General features: G+C 40.1%; 1 protein-coding gene across 1 annotated transcript in view; it reads right to left on the minus strand.

The window, feature by feature from the left end:
* Positions 1 to 20,111, minus strand: part of Adamtsl1 (ADAMTS like 1) — a 919,831-nt gene that overhangs the window by 322,837 nt on the left and 576,883 nt on the right. The window contains exon 4 of the mRNA XM_050157409.1: positions 1,274 to 1,319. Within this exon, the coding sequence (XP_050013366.1) occupies positions 1,274 to 1,319 (46 nt within the window). The remainder of the gene's footprint in view (positions 1 to 1,273; positions 1,320 to 20,111) is intronic.

Consider the following 20,111-nt stretch of genomic DNA (forward strand, 5'->3'; position numbering starts at 1 on the left):
AAAAAAAAAAAAAAAAAAAAAAAAAAAAAAAAAAAAAAAAAAAAAGTAGAAGTTGAATGAGACTACTACCGTGAAGAGCGGAGCTGAGTGGTCGGACAGTCACATCAGGAAAGGAACGTGTCAACAGAGTCTAAACACAGAAGTGCCAATCAAGCAAGCACTCCTCCACGAAAGCAGGAGGGAATGCAGCGCTCTTGCAGCGTGCTTACCTCCGGGCTTCATTTATTCCAGCTTCCCTCAGCTTCTCGTGTCTGTCCACTGCTGTTTGCCCACGTGGAGTGGCCTTAGTGTTTACCCATCTAGCGTGCATTTCCTCCAGGGCTAAGCCTTTACAAACCCTCTCGCCCATATAGTCCCTGATCCAGTGCAACTCAGCTCTTACGGCAGAACTTCTTTCTGAACGTGAGACTCTGCACCACGCCCTCACTTCAGAACCCCCAGTACCCACTGGACCCACCAACTTGGGATTTAATATTCAAAGCTCCTCATGATATGACCTTAAAATATCTGTTTAACTCTTTCCTGTGTGTTGGCAGGCCCAAGATACTGACTTGTTTGCCAAGTCCATCCTTAGCTGCTTCTGTCTCCAAAGAGGCCCACAGCGTTCACGTGGTTGCCGTAATTGTCGTCTCCTCACACACAGCACGGAGCAGTCGCTCCCCTCCCAGCTCTGGCTCACGCCATCGTTTCCTTTAAGACCCTTCAGAATTCTCTGTTGCCATCCCCAAACAACTTTCTCCCCACTGGCATGTGTCACATAGACTTTGTCCAGGAGTGAGGTTATGTGTCCATCCATCTCCCTCTCTCCACCCCGCGCTCCGTTGCAGATGTTGAGGACAGTTACCCACGTGTTCTTTCTCCCTGCGCTAGCACAGCGCCTCACACGTAGCCGGGGCGTTAAATATTTGCTGGACAGATGAAGGCATTCGGCAAACCTGAATCTGATTAGCTAATATTTATTTCATGGTACTCCAAGTGTTTTCCTTTATATCACTCCTCTGCCTCATTTCTCCTGAGAGCTGTATGCGCAAAGGCAGAGCAGGGAGAAAATGTGGTTTGTTTTGAAACCGTCTAGTTAGTTTTAATCTGGTTGAATGATTAAAGGTTTATATCGATGAGCGTTAGAAACGGCTGGGTAACAAGTACACTATGCAATAAATAACGGTTGGTGAGCTACTAATTGAGTGTCTTTCCACTCAGGATCCATAAAACTTCTTAACATATCCCAGGGCCTAAGTATTACAATCTCACAAGCAAAGAAGCTGACACTTACCACATTACTGCATGTTCGGTATCGAATATTTCTTCCCTCGCAGCTCCTAGGCCACAGAAAGAAAAAAAAAGTAATGTTTGTTATTACCCATGAATGGCTCAAAGTTTGGGCCAATTTCCTCTTACAAGTTATTCTTAGAATCAACAGTAAGTCTTTTCTTCTAAATAGATTTTTCAAGTTAATACAGTAAATTGAACAATCTAAAGATGTTGGATGTATAAACTGATTTCTGTATACAAGTTGAAATTAAGAATTTATTTTGCTTTAAAATTACAAGACCTGAAGAAGATACAGTCAATATTTCAGCATGGATAAGAGAGAGATGACCACCAGGCCCCATCCTCAAAGGAAGAGGGATTAGCAGCTGATGGCTGCCGAGGGAGGGTGAAGCGGTTTTCTTCAGGGGTGTGGCCTATAATAGATTATCCAAGTCCAGTATATGGCCCTATACTCATGCACACACAGCAGCAAACGGGCAACACTGAATTCAGTGGGCTGTAAAGGGGGGCATTAAGTTGAGAGGAGGATGTGGAGGCTGGTGGTTGAGAAGGACTGGAGGCAGAAGGGGTAGCATATATAATAAGTATAAAGTGTATGTGTCTCAAAGAATAAATAAAAGTATTCTATTTAAATGATACGTCACTATCACTTCATATCCCTCCTTGCAAAGCAGAGGATATCACATCAGTTTCAGAGCCTGTTTTGTTCCTCCACTTGAAGATCTTTTTTAGAGAAATTAAAAAATTCATTCACTGTGTGTGCATGGTGCACATGTGGGCGTGTGTGTGTGTGTGTGTGTGTGTGTGTGTGTGTGCATGTGTGCGTGCGTCTGTACTGTGCCGTGATGTACATATGAAGATCAGAGAACAATTTGCAGGAACCGGTTCTCTTTTTTCACCTTATGGGATCTAGGACTCAAACTCAGGTCATCAAGTTTGTTTGTAAATACCTTCACCCACTGAATCATCTAGCTGGTCCTCCACTTAAATGCCTTTTTTATCAAAATACTTTAAAGATACTGTATTAACAGCTATATAATATTTCATCAAATGAAACCATTTATAAAATAAGATCCATCCCTTGTAATTATGCAATTTCATAGGATTCTGTAAAGGAGAGCATGACAAACCATCTCTACGAATAAGTATTTTACAAGTTTCTGACCATGTCTTTAAAATAGATAAATCTGGAAGCAGAATCACTGAGCTAAAGGGAATAAACTTTGGTAAGGCGCTTGCAAATGATTGCCAAATTGCATTCCATAAAGGGTGTGCTATCACACACTCCGACCAGCACTGTGTGGGAGTTTCCATCTTACTAAATTCTCAGGAACAAAAATAATTGGTTTTTTGCTAAGACATTCAGCGATGACAATTTGTGAACAATACCGCTAGACTCTTTTCACATAAACCCACACTTCTCAGAAAGCAAGGGAAATCATCTTAGGAAACGTTCAGAGAATTAGGCACATTGTAAACAGGTATGACGGCCCAGATCTAATTTTCAGTTACGTGTTTATTAGATCTTCCCAATTTACTGAGCGATAAGATTTGACCTTATCAAATGTGATGAGGCCATTGCATTGATTTTAGGGATGAGATAATGCCTAGGGAGGATGGCCAAAGCCCCACAGATGCTAAGTGGTGGAGCGATACTGAAACAGGGCCACCAGGCTTCGGGATTTACCACCAATCTCACCGTGCTTGATGCGCCCACTCCAACAGCATCTTGGAGCTACTGTTACACTTCGGGAATAAAATGACTTTGCAAAATGCAAAGGAATGAATATGACTTGGCCATGTAATTAGGCATAAAAATAGCGATTGTGGTAGGTCTTAAAAATGTCAACAAAAACAAAATAGCATCTGGAAACACAAGTACACAATTACAGGCTGTTTAAAGCGTAAAGATGAGGTCAACCCAAGTTAACTGCTTTAATAAATGTGAAAATCAGAATGAGAAAAAGAAGGCGTCCAAATTGTTGAAAAAGGGAGAATCAACAGAGATGCATGAGGTCAACGAGACCAGCGATGCTCTAGAGCCAATGAACTTGAAGTTGGTCAGCGGCCAGGCTGCTGTTGTTGCCTCAATGGATGATAATATTGAACGTTCAGCTCACAGGAGAATCCCTCCCTCTTCTGACACCATGTAGGCCAAGATGCTCTTACAGGACCTCACCACAAAACAAGACAAAGAATGCAACTTGACTATGTCTGCTTCAATAACTGAAATTAGCTTTCTTCCAGAGATATTAAACCATAATTATATATGCAGAATTTATGAATAACCCTTGGAATAGGGGTATCTCATATAGTACAAATGATTTGCTGAAATATTTCTGATTATGACAAAGTAAAAGCAAAAACAGAGGAGATTATATTTTTCAAAGAATATTCTGTCATTAGCTAGCATTTAATATTTATTTATGAACTATTTATGCTCCTAAGCAACTTGTTTTTCAATGCTATGTTACGATTTAGTTGATTGTCCATTTAACTTGACAAAAGTATGATATTAAAGTAAGTGTTCAAGCTTGGCAAAGTGTCTGTTCATTACTACTACTGATTAAAAATTACACGTGCTAGGCAAGTGTTCTATTACTGAGCGTATCTCCAGACTTTCCAAGGTACTCATCATTGAAAGACATTATCAAAATTTGGATAATAAATTATGGTAGCAACACTCTGGACCAGTGTTTGCTTATTATCTTTAACTTTTCAACAATATTTATCAATAACATGCAATGTGGAGTACTTCAGTGCAGAGATGCTCATTTTTTAAAAATCAAATGTATTATAGATAAATATAGATTTTTCCCTAAGTCTCAAAGTTACTCTTCTACCACAAGACTTAATTATTGTCCAGTATGAATTTCTTCATCCTAGGCATTTGTCTAGACACAAAGCCTTATCGTAGAATTAAGTAGTCTTTCCTTCCTTCCTTCCTTCCTTCCTTCCTTCCTTCCTTCCTTCCTTCCTTCCTTCATTTCCTTTTTTGAAGGTTGTTAATCTATAACAGTTGAGTGGGTTCCTTCATATTTAGGTGAATTAGACTTCACCTGCAGGATGAAAACCAACAGAAGCTTCGATCGGAACAGTTTCTGAGAGAAGTTAGGGCTTCAGTGAACACGGTTCACAGCAGCACACTCTCCCGGTGCAAACGGAAACCCTTAAGAAGACTGTGCTGCGGTAAGTACTGAACCAGCTGAGCTCAGAAATGGGCTCGAGTATGATACAAATAAATACAAACACCAAATACATCACAGCCCCAAAGTGACCAACCAGGAAGTCCCATACTTGTTTATGTCAGCACCACACTTTTAGCTACTTAACTCAAGCTCTTCTCTCAAAGAAAGGAAAATATCCCAATCACAATCTAATTTTATGAGTTACAAGTCTTTAATTCTCCTATAATAATATCAGTGTGGACTCTGGGCCACTTTTTCTCTAACATGCAAGAAAACCTCAGACTCCTCCAGTTCCCGGTTTAATTGTCTTAGCTTTAATGATCATAGTTTAGCAACTTGAGATGACAAAGATGGGAAGAGTGTGATCCCCAACACGGGCAGGCTCATTCACACATGGGGCTCTCCATTCAGGCAGCTTAGTCATCTCTAGGGCTGTAGAAGAGCTATGCCCTCCCTCAAATCAACTGCTCTGAGATCACCTGCAGGAACCCAGTGTATGTGGACTACACCAGAACAGGTCCTTTCAGGAGATAACATGGGATACCAAGCCACTCAGCTCTTGAAGAGACAGACCACACATCCACAAGTTCTGGTGGCTCATTGTCTTAAACTAGGTTTAAAGTGGATGCACTTAAGGCTGCCCCTCTCCCATTTGAGGGAGAACTTGATTCAAAGCCACTCAAATTCAGCAAAGAACGCATCCCTAATGCACACAATCACTAGTAAAAAAGTAACTTTAAAATGTCAGGTCGAACAGATAGTCCAGCGGTTCAAGTGCTTGCTATACAAGCATGAGGACATGACCTTGGATGGGCAGAACCCACATGCTAGTTGGAGACAGCAGTGGGGGCCTGTAAAACACCGAGAGCATGGAGACTAATGGCTCCTGGAGGTTTGCTGGCCAGCCAGTCTAGACAAACCAGTAAACAGCAGGTTCAGTGACAGTGAGAGACTCGATCTTAAAAAGTAGGCTTGAACAAAAGAGGAAGACAAACCAATGCTGGCTTTTGACCTCCACACACAAACAGCCAAGCATGCACACCTATACACAGATGTATACAAACACATAGGCACACCGCCTGCAAGCATGTGCAACATATACACATACCAAAACAAGTCCCAAGAGGAGATGGGAATCCTGGTGTTTGGGGACTTTCAAAAGCACATGAAATGCTCACATTTTATCCTGTGAGCATTTGGTTGAAAAGTCCTGACATCCCATATGGAACAGCTGGCTGTGTTCTGCTGCCTCTTTCATAAATGACACATCAATTTCCCAAACAACTCGGCATTGAGGAGGACACTTTTATCCTGACAGCTATACAAGCCAAACTATTATGACAACTTAAAAAATGTAACTTTCGAAAATGTTCTCTGCTGTAACAATGCAGTGAGCTGGCTGGGGACAGACGGCCCTGGGTCACACCAAGGCATCACAACCTGTCATAAGCTCCAAAGTGACCCAAGGAGTCAAAAGTCGATTCCACTCTAAAGCTGCCTTTTCAGAAGCAGTTTTAAACCGACGGAGGGGCTGGTGGGAACACAAATTAGGAAACAGAGTTGCAAGAATTTGTTACATATTTTTGTAACCTCAGTTTTATATTTCAACACTTCTGCCCCAGAACAACTTCCCGTTAGAAGCACACACTGAATGCACTGCCAACTTGGAGACCGTGACTTTGGAGTATAGAGAGGGAGGGGGAGGACGGGAGGGAAGGATGGAGGGAGGTTAAAAACTAATGTGGAGGCTAAATTAGATATAAATGGAAATTAAATAGGTTGAGGGAAAGCACTGTAAATTGGCCCTCCCTGTGGCTGTGAGATCTCCTTTTGTAGGGATAAGCCCTCCCCTTGGGGGCGGGCTGCCCTCAGGCGTATGTTTACTGATATATTGGGCGGGCAGAGGCTGCGCGCCCCTTCCCTTCCTCTCCTGTCTCCCCTGGCTACTCCGCTGGAACCTTGGTTTTGTGAGTCTGGTTTTGTTATTAAACTTGTTCAAATACCTATTACCCTGGTGATTATTAATCCGACCGCTGCATCCTTTTAACCCCAGACAATTAAGAAGGTTTCTGGACTTTTGGCAGATTCCTGAGGCACAGTTAGGGGGCTGTAGACAAGCAAGAACCTTCCCTGCTGAAGTTTGGAGTGTGTTGTGTGAGTTTCAAATGGTTTTATTTGCTATCATGAGTGTCTGGTACATTCTAAATCACAGTTAGAAAAAAAAAATCACAGCCAAGTTGTGTCCCCAAACAAGTCTGATTTTACATATATGTCCTGTTCTTCAAGGAAGGATGCACTGCAACAAACCAGCACGTATTCACAAACACGGCCAGACTCTGTGAAGGTGGTCCTTATCACTTTGTAGACACAGCCCGGTGTTGAGGGCTATTGCTGGAGCTGGCTTTAAGTATTCCTGAGGATTCTAGTTAAATACCATGGCAGGGCAGGTACTGTAGGTGTCCTGGACTTTACTTCCGGACAAGAGGCCTAGTGACCATAATTCCAAAGCACGAGAGCGCATGGCTCTGCACCTGCCCAGGCAATTGCCCATTTTCAGAAAATCTCATTTTGTCTCTTGGTGATCTATGTGCCTGCTTTATGAGCCACAGTGTTAGCAAGACACTTATTGTACTGTTAGCATTCTGTAAGCACTTCATGAGATCAGGGAGGGAGAGAGGGAGGGCAGGTGAAGTAATGGTGAAAGAGAGAGGAGAGGAATAGTGAAGGAAACACCATGAAGATAATTTCAAGCCAGGCAGAACTTGCAACATTGCATTTGTCCTGATTTTTGAATGCCAAATCCTAATTAAAATCTTTCTACAACAGCTAGAGATGAAAGTTAAAATGAAACTAAGTAGCTACCCAAGGGTATCACCTCTCCCTCTCCTCTGTGGCTGTCTTTATGTACTGACACCACGATGCCTTCTTACCCAATGCTTTTGCTGTCTTTGAGAGATGGGGACTGGGGAGGCAGGGATGGGGTAGAGTGCTGCCTTTGGCCTGCCACCCACCCGTAGGATGGACATTCACACATGCCCTAAAGTTTACAGATGTTTTTATATTTGCTTAATAGCCAAAAGAGAATAAAAAATAAAAACAAACGTATTTTAGCAACATGTCCAAAGTTTCCATCTTCTCCATGAGGAAAACTTTTCTTATGAAAATCTAGTTCTCTCTCTAATAATCTCACCAGCTATAACATTGAACTGAGAATTTATGAAATATTTTGGCCAGAGAAAAAATTCTTCAGGCTTTCCATATTCCACAGACATCTAACAAATTGGGGTCCTGCACAATTTACAGTAGTTTTCCTTCGGTCATTTCTACTGTGCTGGTCAACACCAGGCCCTACCTGATACATTAAGAACTTCAGGTTTCTGTCCCTTTATCTACCCAGCAGCAAAACGGGCTGTAACAATACATCTGGAATGAAGGTGTCTCTTTTTCAGGGTCACAGATTTTGATACTTAAAGATGAAGGTCACCTTCGATATTCCTTCAACACTCATTTACCGAATTCCTATATTGTTCCAGGCGAGGAGTGCTTATCTTGAGTGAGCACACTGAACCCTATCTAGTGAGGGTCACACAGAGAGAAAAGACTGGAGCCAAGATTTGAAGTCAATTGTTTTATGACAAAACGGCATGACAACTGTCTCAGAAGTAATGGAACTTCCACTTGGGAGCTCTAATCCTCTAACCCTTTTCAGGCTTTACCCAGACTGAGAGTCCAATCCCAGACCCAAGGTGGAGCCTGGCTCTGTATGTAGCTCTCCGCGAGAGCAAATGGTGTGATGTGATTACCATGCATGGATCTGCTCTCACCTAGGGCTCCACTGTTATCTTTCCTGCCCGTAGGTAAAATATCCGCCACCAGTGCACATTATTCTGATATTCCTATTTTTCTCTTACTATCTAAGCCCTCCCCATATATGTATCCATCCTTTATCTGCCTAGCTACTTATCTTTCATTTATCTCAGTGACTAAAACTAAGCAAATCAGTTTCATGACTCTTTATCTTCTTTAAAATATTTATTTTGAGGATTTTATACATGAATACAATGTATTTTTATCATATTGACCATCTGTCCCTTCACACTCTTCCAATGTCCCCCACACTTTCTCAAATTCATGTATGAGTTCCTCTGTAGTTATATTATAACATATAATATATGTCCTACTGTGTCCAATTTGAATTGCTTGTATATGTGTGGATATAGGGTTGACTACTTGGGCATGGGAAACAGATCAGGGAGCTTGCCTCTGAAGAAAATGGATTTTTCTTCAACCTCTTGTAGCTCTTCAAATAGGGGTGGGATCTTGAGGGCATCCCCTTCTATCCAGGGTGGGGGTACGTGGAATGGTGTGGCTTTCTGTTGGTCTTATTCAGGCAACTGTATTTTTGAGAGTCCATTTAAGTAGATCCAGAAAGTGCTTTCCTTTCTTAGCTATACAGTCAAAGGAAACCAATAGGATGAATGGTGAACGTAAGGGAAGAGCTAAAAACTCAAATCCTCTATAAGAAGTTAAATGATGCCTTAGAAATTTTATATAAACCATATAACCCCCTGAGACCCTGCTCCAGTCAATCACCAATAGCATCAGAAGCTTTTCTTTTGTTCTGTTTTAAAACAGGGAGTCATGTAATCTAGGCTACACTTGAACTAGCTATGTAGGCAAATACTATCTTGAATTTCTGAGTCTCCTCTTAAGTACTGAGGTTATAAATATGCTGTTTCATGACTAATGATCTAGAGGCTTAAAGGACCATTTTACTAAGCTTAATCTATGTACTGGAAGAATATCTAAAAAAATCACTTGGTATATTTACCACTTTGTACCTTGATTGTACATCTACCCAGAAACGTCATTCATGTGACCCACTGAGACCACAAGACCCTTACCACCCTCGTACCGTGATATGCTAACATCCATGCCTCTCTTCCATATAGCAGACAGGGTCACTTTCTGGAAAATGGAGTGAAGAATTTTAGCACAAAAGGAAGAGAATTGCTTCTTTTCTTCATCATCAAAATTTAAAGGCAAAGCTTCATTTTTTTTTCTTAATTTGATATGTAGTTCTAACCCAGACACACATCAAATACCACTTAAAGAGCTTAAAAAAATCCTAATGGCAGGGTCTACCTCGACAGAGTTTTTTTTTTTTTTTTTAATTGAATTGGTCTCCTTAGAGGCCAAAATATTTGTGTTTTCCAAAGCTTTCTCTGTGAGTTTAAAGCAAAGCTAGGGAAAGATAGCAAAAGAAGTCATAGGACACATGCAATATCAATAGATGCAGAAAAACTGTTCAGTCTTTCATGATAAAACTCCCCAAAAGTATCCCTACTACCCTTTCCTGCTCATTTTTCTTTTGACTTCTATTTCATCCCTTTTACCCTCTTCTGCTTTCAGAGTCTTTTAAAGTCAATTAATATGAGAAAAAAAATCATATGACATCTATCTTTTTTGTGTCTTTTTCTTTTTGCTTAACATAATGGTTTCCAGTTGCGTCCATTTTCTTACAAAGGATATGATTTCATTCTTCTTTATGACTGCATAAAACTCCATTGCATATATTGCATGTATTCACATATGGATAAAATTATATACATACATATAATTTCTTTTATTCACCTATTGATAGGCACCTATGCTGATTCTATAACTTAGTTATTATGAATTAAGTTGTGATGAGCAAGGTACGCACGCACAGCTTTTACACGACTTCACTGCTGTTGGACACAGGCCCAGGAGTGGTAAACTGAGGAAACTGAAACCTCCATACTGTTTTCCATTGAGGGTATACAAATCTGCATTCTCACCAACAGTGCATAAGTGGGTGTTCATGAAAAGGGAACACTTGCGCATGACTGGGAAGAGTATAAAATAGTGTCCCATATGGAGTAAAGTAAGTAAATCCCCCAAAATAGTAAAAATAGAAATTCTACATGGTCTGCAAATCCTTTATCTAGACGCTTGCCTATCAGTAGTAAAATCAATATTGAAGTGCTGTGTCTGTATTCTCATGCACACTGCGGCACCGCATATAGTAGCTAAGATGTGGAAACAACCTAAATGTCCACTGATGACCAATGGATTGGCAAAATATGGTAATTTCATACAATAGAATAATTAATCTGCCTTAAAATGAAGGAAATCATGTCCTAAGTGGTAACACAAATGAACTCTGAGGATCCTGTGGTCAGTGCAATAAACTAGTCACAGAGGACAGATACTCCAGGATTCCACCTAGGGAAGATGCATAGAATAGCTTAACTGGTAGAAATAGAACCCATGTTTGCCAGGGGCACAAATGAGAGGGAAAAAGAAAGCTGCTATTCAATGTGTCGAGTTTGGGTGGTACAACATCCATGAGTTCTAAATATCCTCTGTGAAGACTCTCAGTCTATCCAACAGTACTTTTTTTGTATTGTTTTCTTGTTTTGAGCTATATAGATTTCTGCACTTCCCTCCCCTCTTCTTCCCTCCCCTTCAACCCTTTCCCAAGGTCTCCAAGCTCCCAATTTACTCAGGAGATCTTGTCTTTTTCTACTTCCCATGTAGATTAGACCCATGTATGTCTCTCTTGGGCTCCTCTTTGTTGTCTAGGTTCTCTGGGATTGTGAATTGTAGGCTGGTTTTCTTTCATTTATGTCTAAAACCCACTTATGAGTGAGTACATGTGATATTTGTCTTTCTGGGTCTGGGTTACCTCACTCAATATGATGCTTTCTACATCTATCTATTTGTCCGCAAATTTTAAGATGTCATTATTTTTTTTTCTGCTGTGTAGTATTACACTGTATAAATGTACCACAGTTTCCTTATCCATTCTTCAGATGAGTGGAGTGTTTCCAGGTTCTGCCTATGACAAATAATGCTGCTATGAACATAGTTGACCACATGTCCTTGTGGTATGATAGAGCATCCTTTGGATATATACCCAAAAGTGGTATTATGGGATCTTGAGGTAGGTAGGTAGTTTCCTAATTTTCTGAAAAATTGCATACTGATATCCAAAGTGGCTGTACCAGTTTGCACTCCCACCAGCAACGCAGAAGTGTTCCCTTTTCACCACAACCTCTCCAGCATAAGTTGTCATCAGTGTTTATGATCTTGGCCATTCTTACAGGTGTAAGAGGGAATCTCAGAGTTGTTTTGATTTGCATTTCTCTGATGGCTAAGAATGGTGAACATTTCCTTAAGTGTCTCTCAGCCATTTTAGATTCCTCTGTTGAGAGTTCTCTGTTTAGGTCTGTACTCCATTTTTAAATTGGATTAGTTGGTTTTTTTGATTACCAATTTCTTGAATTCTGTGTATATTTTGGAGATCAGACCTCTGTCTGATGTGGGGTTAGTGAAGATCTTTTCCCATTCTGTAGGCTGCCATTTTGTCTTGTTGACCATGTTCTTTGCTTTACAGAAGCTTCTCAGCTTCAGGAGGTCCCATTTATTAATTGTTTCTCTCAGTGTCTGTGTTGCTGGGGTTATATTTAGGAAGTGGTCTCCCATGCCAATGCATTCAAGTGTACTGTCCACTTTATTTTCTATGAGGTTCAGTGTGGTTGGTTTTATGTTGAGGTTTTTTGATCCACTTTGACTTAAGTTTTGTGCATGGCAATAGATATGGATCTATTTTCATTCTTATACATATTGATATCCAGTTATGCCATTTGTTAAATATGTTTTTTGCCATTTCATATTTTTTTTGCTTCTTTGTCAAAAATCAGGTGTTCATAGATGTGTGGATTGATATCCAGGTCTTCGATTCGATTCCATTGGTCCTCCTGTCTGTTTTTATGCCAATACAAGGCTGTTTTCAGTACTCAAGAGTACTGTTTTATGTGGTTAAGGATACTAAGGGAAAGAGTCACATTAAGCTTTCTTACTACAGTTTAAAGAAGATTAGTAGTATCAAAGAGGTAGTGCATACGTATGTGTGTGTAGCATATATGTGTGGGGGGGTAATGTGTATTGTGTGGGTAGTATGTATGTGTAATATGTGTGGTGGGGGTGACTGCAAGACTTTGTTTAGCTCAGTCTAGGTTCAAACCTGAGTTATCTGCTCTACACTGCAAAGGCACAATTGCTTGAACTGACCTTTGTTTTATGGTACAAGATTTACTTCAGTATACTATTGTTTTCTTATTTCTTCTTGAACATGAACATACATTTTAAAATTATGTATGTAAATTAAAAGCAAACTATGAAACACTGAAGTATCTGCTGGGTGTTAACACTGGAACGAAAAAAGTAGAATACTGCTTATAAAGAAATTAGGAAAATAAAATAATTTCCTAGTTAATGTAGATAGTGTAGAAAATGATGCAGGATAAAAAAAACCAACACGTATAAAAGCAAATGCCTATCAAGTTTACTATTCACAAAATTGGGAGAAATCCTCTTCTTAAAATACTTCCAACTACAATCACAGTAAACACAACAATAAGATCTTAACTGGTTTATTTCTAGAGGCTGACTCTCTTTCTTTGGGAGTTCTAGCTCTATTTGTACCTAGTAATTTACCTGATGTAGTGAGAGGGTGATAAATATTCGATGAATGAATTAAAATTGAGAGGAAAGAAAACTTTACAGGGGCTATTGAACAAACCAAATAAGGAATTCTTACATACAAGGGGGGAGGGGAAGCATATTAAGAGTTACAAATTCTCAACATAACAAGTAAAGGTTTTAAACCAGGCAAATTTCTCAACCATCTTTTATCCCAACAAACTGGTTTATGAGATAAACCATAAATTGGTCCTAAACATTCAGCCATTACCCTTTATGCATGCCTATCCTGAAAGGAGATCATACCTTGGAACAATGTACTCCTAAGATATATAGCCTGGAATATTTGAAGTCCTGGTAATACACTTAGACTAGGCATTGACCCAAAAAAGTAAGAGGAAGGCAACCTCAAACCTCTTAAACATATGTCCTCATGAGAATCTCCTGTCACAGAATGAAAAGACCACCTTATATGAATGGCACGCAGACTCAGACCTACTCTGAACTTGGATATCTTTCTTTAAACAAAAACTAAACTGTTTTTAAGAAAAATAAGGCTCACCACATACAACGTTAGATGGAGAAAGGCACCTAGTTCCTGTTTCAGAGTTCACTGGAGCTACATGCTTTAAAATAATAAAAGGAAACTCAAGATCTTTAATTGGATGATGAAGATAAAATGTCATTAAAAAGACAATAAGTATGCATTTAAGAAGCCAAATCTTATCATTGAAACATTTTATTTTGGTATTTATACAATGCAGAAACTGCTTGCCAACTAAATTCTAAATTTATGTAAGTATCAATATTTTCATGGGGGAAAATCTGTGTTGGCAAATTCAAAGACGTTAGCTTGGTTTCCCTAGCATCATTGCTATAAAAGGGGGTTTCAAATAATCTTCCCCATTCCTATGGAATAAGACTCCTTGAAGCTATTTATCTTAATTTCTCTGTGTTTATGTTGACATCATTCTGGCAGCACATCTTTTTGGAATAATACAATAACCTTATCGTTTTTAGGCACTCTGCATAATGTAGTGATGATTTTTATCTCTTGCTCATCTGATAATTTTGTCTAACTCAAAAATTCAATTCAAAATGTATTAGCTTTTGAAAAATACCATCATTCTTTATGAGCACATATTTTTTATCATTTATCTATATCTATCTATCCATCCGTCTGTTTGTCTGTCTGTCTGTCTACTGTCATCTATCTCACTCCAGTACATTATTCAACCAGTATTTTAATGAATATTCATATTCTTAATGTGCTGATTGATATATAGAATTGACCATAGATTCATCAATTTGTTAGGTTGATTTGGCTTTTCAAAAAATAAAAAGAGCTCTCATAAGGTGTTTACATCTTTTTAAGCTAACTGCTCCAAGTTTAACTGTGTTCTTCAGAACATGCAGCTCTTGGACTCATCGTCTTCTCAAATGAGCTGCAGTTTCCCTCTTGACCTCGGACTTGGCATGGACCAACCACAGTGGTACAGATGATGTCACTCACGGTATTAAATGCCTGAGGCACCTGGAACTCCTTCTGGGCAAAGCTAAGGGAACTGACTGAAGACAAATCTGGAGTCCTCAGAGATGCCATGCACTATCAAATTTAAAAGAGCAAGTAGGAAGAAGAATTTGCTATAAACATTTGGGCACAGTTTGCGAGAAGGTGAGGAACTGGATGGAGAAGAGGCAGGTTTCCAAGGCAGTAATTTACTGGAGATGAAATAAAGTACCCCCACCAAGTACAAGTGAAAAATAAAAAAAAAAAAAAAACAAATCTTATATTTCACTTGGTGATGTAAGATAAACAACAGCTACATTACCCGTGTTACTCAGTGAAGCTGTATCTCATCTTACAGAATCAGCAAAGGTTGCAGGGCCAAATGAGGGTTGCAAGCAGAAGCAACTACGACTGCTCCAATATCGCATGTTAGGCCAATACAGCCCTATCTAGAAAAAGAACGAGAAGAAGCCAGGGAAGGATTGTGCTCAGTCAGTGTCTTCTGGGACCTGGCTCTGCTAGTTGGTTGAAAGCTTTATTTTCACACTGCCTAACCTCCACTGACACCCCTTTCCATAGAGTCATCAAATGAGCACTTGAAATATTCTCTGCTCAGGTTAAAGAAGGCTTTTTGCAAGTTTTCAGTATGTCAGAGGATACAACTGACTCCAAAAACCGAGGCTGCCATCTGCACCATAAAATCTGAGAAGTCTAACTCCATTTATAGGTTTATCATGCTGGAAGTCAAATAATTCGTATTTGATAGGCCTAGAAAATTCAAACTTGAAAATTACCTAAGAGTTCACGTGGCCAGGGCTAGAAAATCAGCCCAGCCTTTGAATTCACAAGGTGAATTACTTAGATTTATTTGGCCTGGATTTGAATGCTGTCCATTAAATTCCTGCCACTCCTCACTCATCTGGTTGATCTCTACGAAGAGAAAAAAAAAAAATGTATCTTCGGCTCTTTCCCAAATTGCAAGGCTAGTGAGTTGAATTAAGATGCTTACATTTGGAATGGAGAATTGAGAAAGAGCCCGATAATGACTTCATCCTACAGAAAACAAATAAGAAAGCCACAGATGCCCGTTTATGATAGACTGCCACGGCGGTCCCAGCACTCTGTTTCTCCTACATCTCATGCTTTTTGTGCATCCCTTTTCTCTCCCAGAGACTCTTAGTTTGGATAGCAGGAGCCCAGCAAATCCTGGGAAATTCATCTAGTACAGTTCATTGGAGTATTGGGAGAAAATGGAGCTGACGTGCATTGCCTACATAAAAATAGATCGATCCAATTTAGATCAGCCAACACTTGTCTACCCAGATATGGGCTCAAGCCCACCCAAGTCCCTCAGACCTGCCTTACCATGCCTTACCTTTACCTCATATTTCAGTGAAATGTCGTGGTTACTAACTGCATTATTGGGGCACTGAATAAATGACACACTGAATTGGGGCTTCCCTAACAACCTAGGGTGTAAGGAGAGAGAAAGGATCAACAGCTACTGAAATAAATAGTATGGGCCATAGAGGGACTAGTTAGAAACCTTCTAATATCAAATTGGTTTGAATCATAAAGATTAACACTTACCTCTGAACAGATCTGTTTCTATATTATAAGAGTCAACTATTTCTCAATCCAACTAGAGATTAAGAGCCATATATAAATGGTTTAGTTATGGATAAATTAAGAAATATCAGAATATTTTTCATAAATATTATATTTTATTTTTATACTAAATATAATATTTTTACTGCTTAGAGTTTTCTATTTTGCTGAAATTTTGAATTTTTATGCCTGAGTAAAAATGATAGTTGATCTCTCTATTAGCTTTACTGAAGGTTTAGCTTTTTGAAACTTAAGGCTGCGACTTGAAAAATTGCTCCTAGTCATCAAAAAAAATCTTGACTGTAAGGAAACTACTAACAAAACAAAAAGGTTGTTTAGGTTCATAAGAACTTAAAGGATGGTGACAATGATGCTGTATTCTCCTGAGGTCCTTGGTAGATTCAATCTAGACTGGGAGAACAGAGTTCTGGTGGATGAGTGCATCTGCATTGACGCCTGGGGAGCTTGTTTCAAACATTCACTCTACATACACAAGGCAGAAGGATTTAAAATCTTATTTATGAAACTTACAGTATGATTCGAAATGTCAGAAAGAGAAGCACACACCCACACATACACAGACACGTGTGTGTTTTATGATACTCTCATCCAACATTCCTCTCACTCCAAACATAGTCATCCCATGGTAAGGAAGACTGAATTCTGCATATGGGTAAGCCCAGGTGGGGAAGCACCCTAACCAGCGTTCACACAGGGCCCCTGCCAAAGTCAGTTCTCTGAGCAGCAGCTTTCAGGCATTTCTTAAACAGTAGATATTTTTTTAGCCCAGCACACAGACATAGAAGTAGGCAAGCATGTGAATTTATTTGTACATGTGTATGCATGCATAATGTCTCTTTTCGAAAAAGACAGCATACTCTAGATTTTTTATTCTAACAGAAACTACCCATAGTATTTCATGACAATCTGTTTTGTAACTAAATCGTTGAGAGCTTTCTAAATAAAAATAAGCATACACATCACATGAGAACTACATCACTCAATGTGGATCTCCCAGAATCAATTCACCCCAGAGATAACTCAGTCTTTGTTTCTCTCTTTGTAAAATCCGTAGTGTGCCAATTGATGCCACCAGGGCACAAAAGGCTAATATGGTCATATTGTGGGCTACTATTCTCAGAAATCCATCTTTAACCACAGATCGAATAGGTGAGTCAACCTCTATATTGTTTATCTCAAGAAGAGGGGGATCTGAAGAGGTTAACCTAAATTATTCCCCCAACACTGGTAAACTTTGTATGATTGAATTGCACATGGCCTTAGTACCTGACTATCTGCTGAGTGACAGTTTTACTTGTGATGTAAATGTATCCCCTACACTTCTTTTCAGTCTCACTCATTGGAAATTTCCAACACAAGATAACATTCACATCACTGGGGCAATAGGAAAGTTCCTCACACCGTCTTAGTTTCCAGAGGGACATGTTTTGGCTCATTCTCATTGAATAGTCAGGGATGCTAATTGGAGAACACTAGATAACAGGCACATCTCAAATTTGTACATTTTGATGTCAGATTAGTATCAGGCATATTATCATCATGTAGCATCATGTATGGCACATTTAGTAAGCTTTTTTATGTTTCTGATTAAGGAAATAGGTGAATCACAAGTTGGAAAAATCTCTTCTTTATGTTCAAGGTTCTGGTTGATAGGAAGCTGGCATCAAAAGAATATGAACTTGCCAGTGGAGGAATCCAATGCAGCTATCAACTATCAGCGTGGACAAGTGTCAGGATTGGTTTTGTATCTTGCAAAGTATGCCTTCTGGTCATGTTCTGAAGTATTCAGCACTTTCAATGAAAACTTGTTAGGCATCAAAATATTCTCTTTGCTGGATCTTGAGATCCAGTAAGAGCCACCAATAGGCTCCTCGTATCTCCTACACAGTATGAAGACCCCACTTGAGAAACGGAGGAATGCAACTCAGACCCCAATCTCAAGAGGGTATCATGGTTATAAAAGAAATGCTGAAACTCCCGCACCTGGCATCTCACTGCTTTCTGTTGTGTGTTTATGAAACCTGAAGGAGAGGAGTCAGAAGACGGCTGACAACTTGCAGGCGTGATCAGTCAGACGCTCAGGGAACACACGGAAGAAAGCTGGATGACAGCTGTCGGAAAATAGTGAATGCCTCCAGCGTCAAAAACACGTGCAAAAGGGGGCTTTACATAGTGGAAAGGTCTGGTTCAGTTTGGGGGGTGCCCCGCTCTGAGGACGGAGGAGCAGAGGGGATCAGAAAATCAGCACTGTGCTTTCAGTAACATTTTAAAGGGCAGAAAAGAGGAGAGAGCCAAACCTCTGGCAGAGGGAGAAAAAGCCACCAGGGAAACCCTGTCTCTTGGCACTTGACCAGAGCAGTCACTGGATGTCTTTGCAAAGAAGCCCCTGCTGAGTCAGCTCCTTGGTGGCCTGAGACCCTCTGGAAAACTACACTCCCAGGAAGTTCAAAAGAAGTGTCCCAAGTCCACACAGGGAAAGCCAGCCAGCAGAACAGCTCTAGCTGCCAAAGAAGAAGCTCGTCAGAAGCACTGTGTAGGAGTCAGCAGAGAAGAAAGCTGACGAGAGCTAGAATCTGTGGGGAACATGAGCTGAGAGCTCACCTGCTCTTGGGGACATGAGGACGGCTAGCACAGGGCCCGAGCCAACATTTGCAATACAACCAAGGAAGACATGACCAGCATATATGGCCCAACCCCCACATAGCTATAAGGGCGTGAGTGTAGAATTTGCTAGTGGTCTCCTGAAGGACCGCCCATCATTGTAACCAGCACCTTTGGCTCCATCCATGAAGGCTCAGTATCTGTGCCTGATCTTCCGGAGGTCAGCCTGGTTGAGAATAGCAAGTAGACTCGGGCATGATCAGCATCACGGACACACTAAAGGGAGGCTGAGAGGTACGACAGACACCTGGCAGCTCAGGAGGCTGGAAGCAGAAATCAGGCCAGGCTGCATTTACGCACCCACCCCCATCTAGACCTTTTCACATTTACCCCTCCTTTACTTAGCACCCAGTGTGATTCACCAGGCCAACTCTGGCCTGCTCTGTTCTTGTTCTCTCTCTGGGTCTTTTCCTCATTCCTCATCCTTTCCTTGTTCATACATGTCTAAAATTGTAATATCTTTGGCCAGTAAGAAGTGACCCTTTGACAAGATATGGGGTCAAAGTCCAATTTTTTTTTCAGATATGAGAACAGCAACAGTTTTGTGTTTCTAGTTCCATTGGTTTGGAATTCCTCTTCTGTATTTTCTTCCTAACGTTACATGTACCTTTGATGATGAGGTATGTGTCTAGGAGGCAACAATTATAAACACAATTAAGTAATAATTACATTATAGATAGGAAAGTGTCTACTGACAGAGGAGATAGAAGAGCTGTACAGTGTTGTAAATGGGTACAGAAAGACACAGCAAAGTTTTGAGTATTAGCAGTATAAAACCTTAGACAAAAAGGCCAGCTTCTGTTTTATTGTTTTAGGTTATATGGTTGCATGTCTTTCCCTTTCTTTTTATTTTTTCTTTACCCAAATGGCTTCAGTTCCTCCCCATCCCCTCTATTCTCCTGTCTATGTATGTTTTCCTTCTCTTCTCTTTTCATTGTGCCTAATACAAATCATTAATGTTTGGCTGCTTTTTTTATTTCTTACTTTTATGCATTGCAACCAGTGCATCAGCACACATAGGACTATCAGTGTTTATTTACTTCTTAAAACAGTTGGTGCTTAAAGCATAATTGCTTTTTATTTGACTATGACCGTACATTCATGGCGAGTCTGCCTTTTGATAGAGACTGGTTTTTGCAGGCTTATTCTGTTTTCAAGGGCGAGCTGAGGAGCAAGGCTGGCACCCTGGATACCAGCCCAGCAGTATCCAGGTTATAGCTCAATTCTGCTATAACCTGATCCCTCTTGACTATCGACACTTCTGATGAAAAATAAAGATGAATGAAAAAAGATTGCAACCAATTACCCAATCTTATATATAAGCCTCAAAACAAAAATCA

This window comes from Alexandromys fortis, unplaced genomic scaffold (assembly GCF_014885135.2).
Source record: "Alexandromys fortis isolate MF-2015 unplaced genomic scaffold, M_Fortis_MF-2015_v1.1 scaffold_64, whole genome shotgun sequence".
NCBI classification, from domain to species: domain Eukaryota; kingdom Metazoa; phylum Chordata; class Mammalia; order Rodentia; family Cricetidae; genus Alexandromys; species Alexandromys fortis.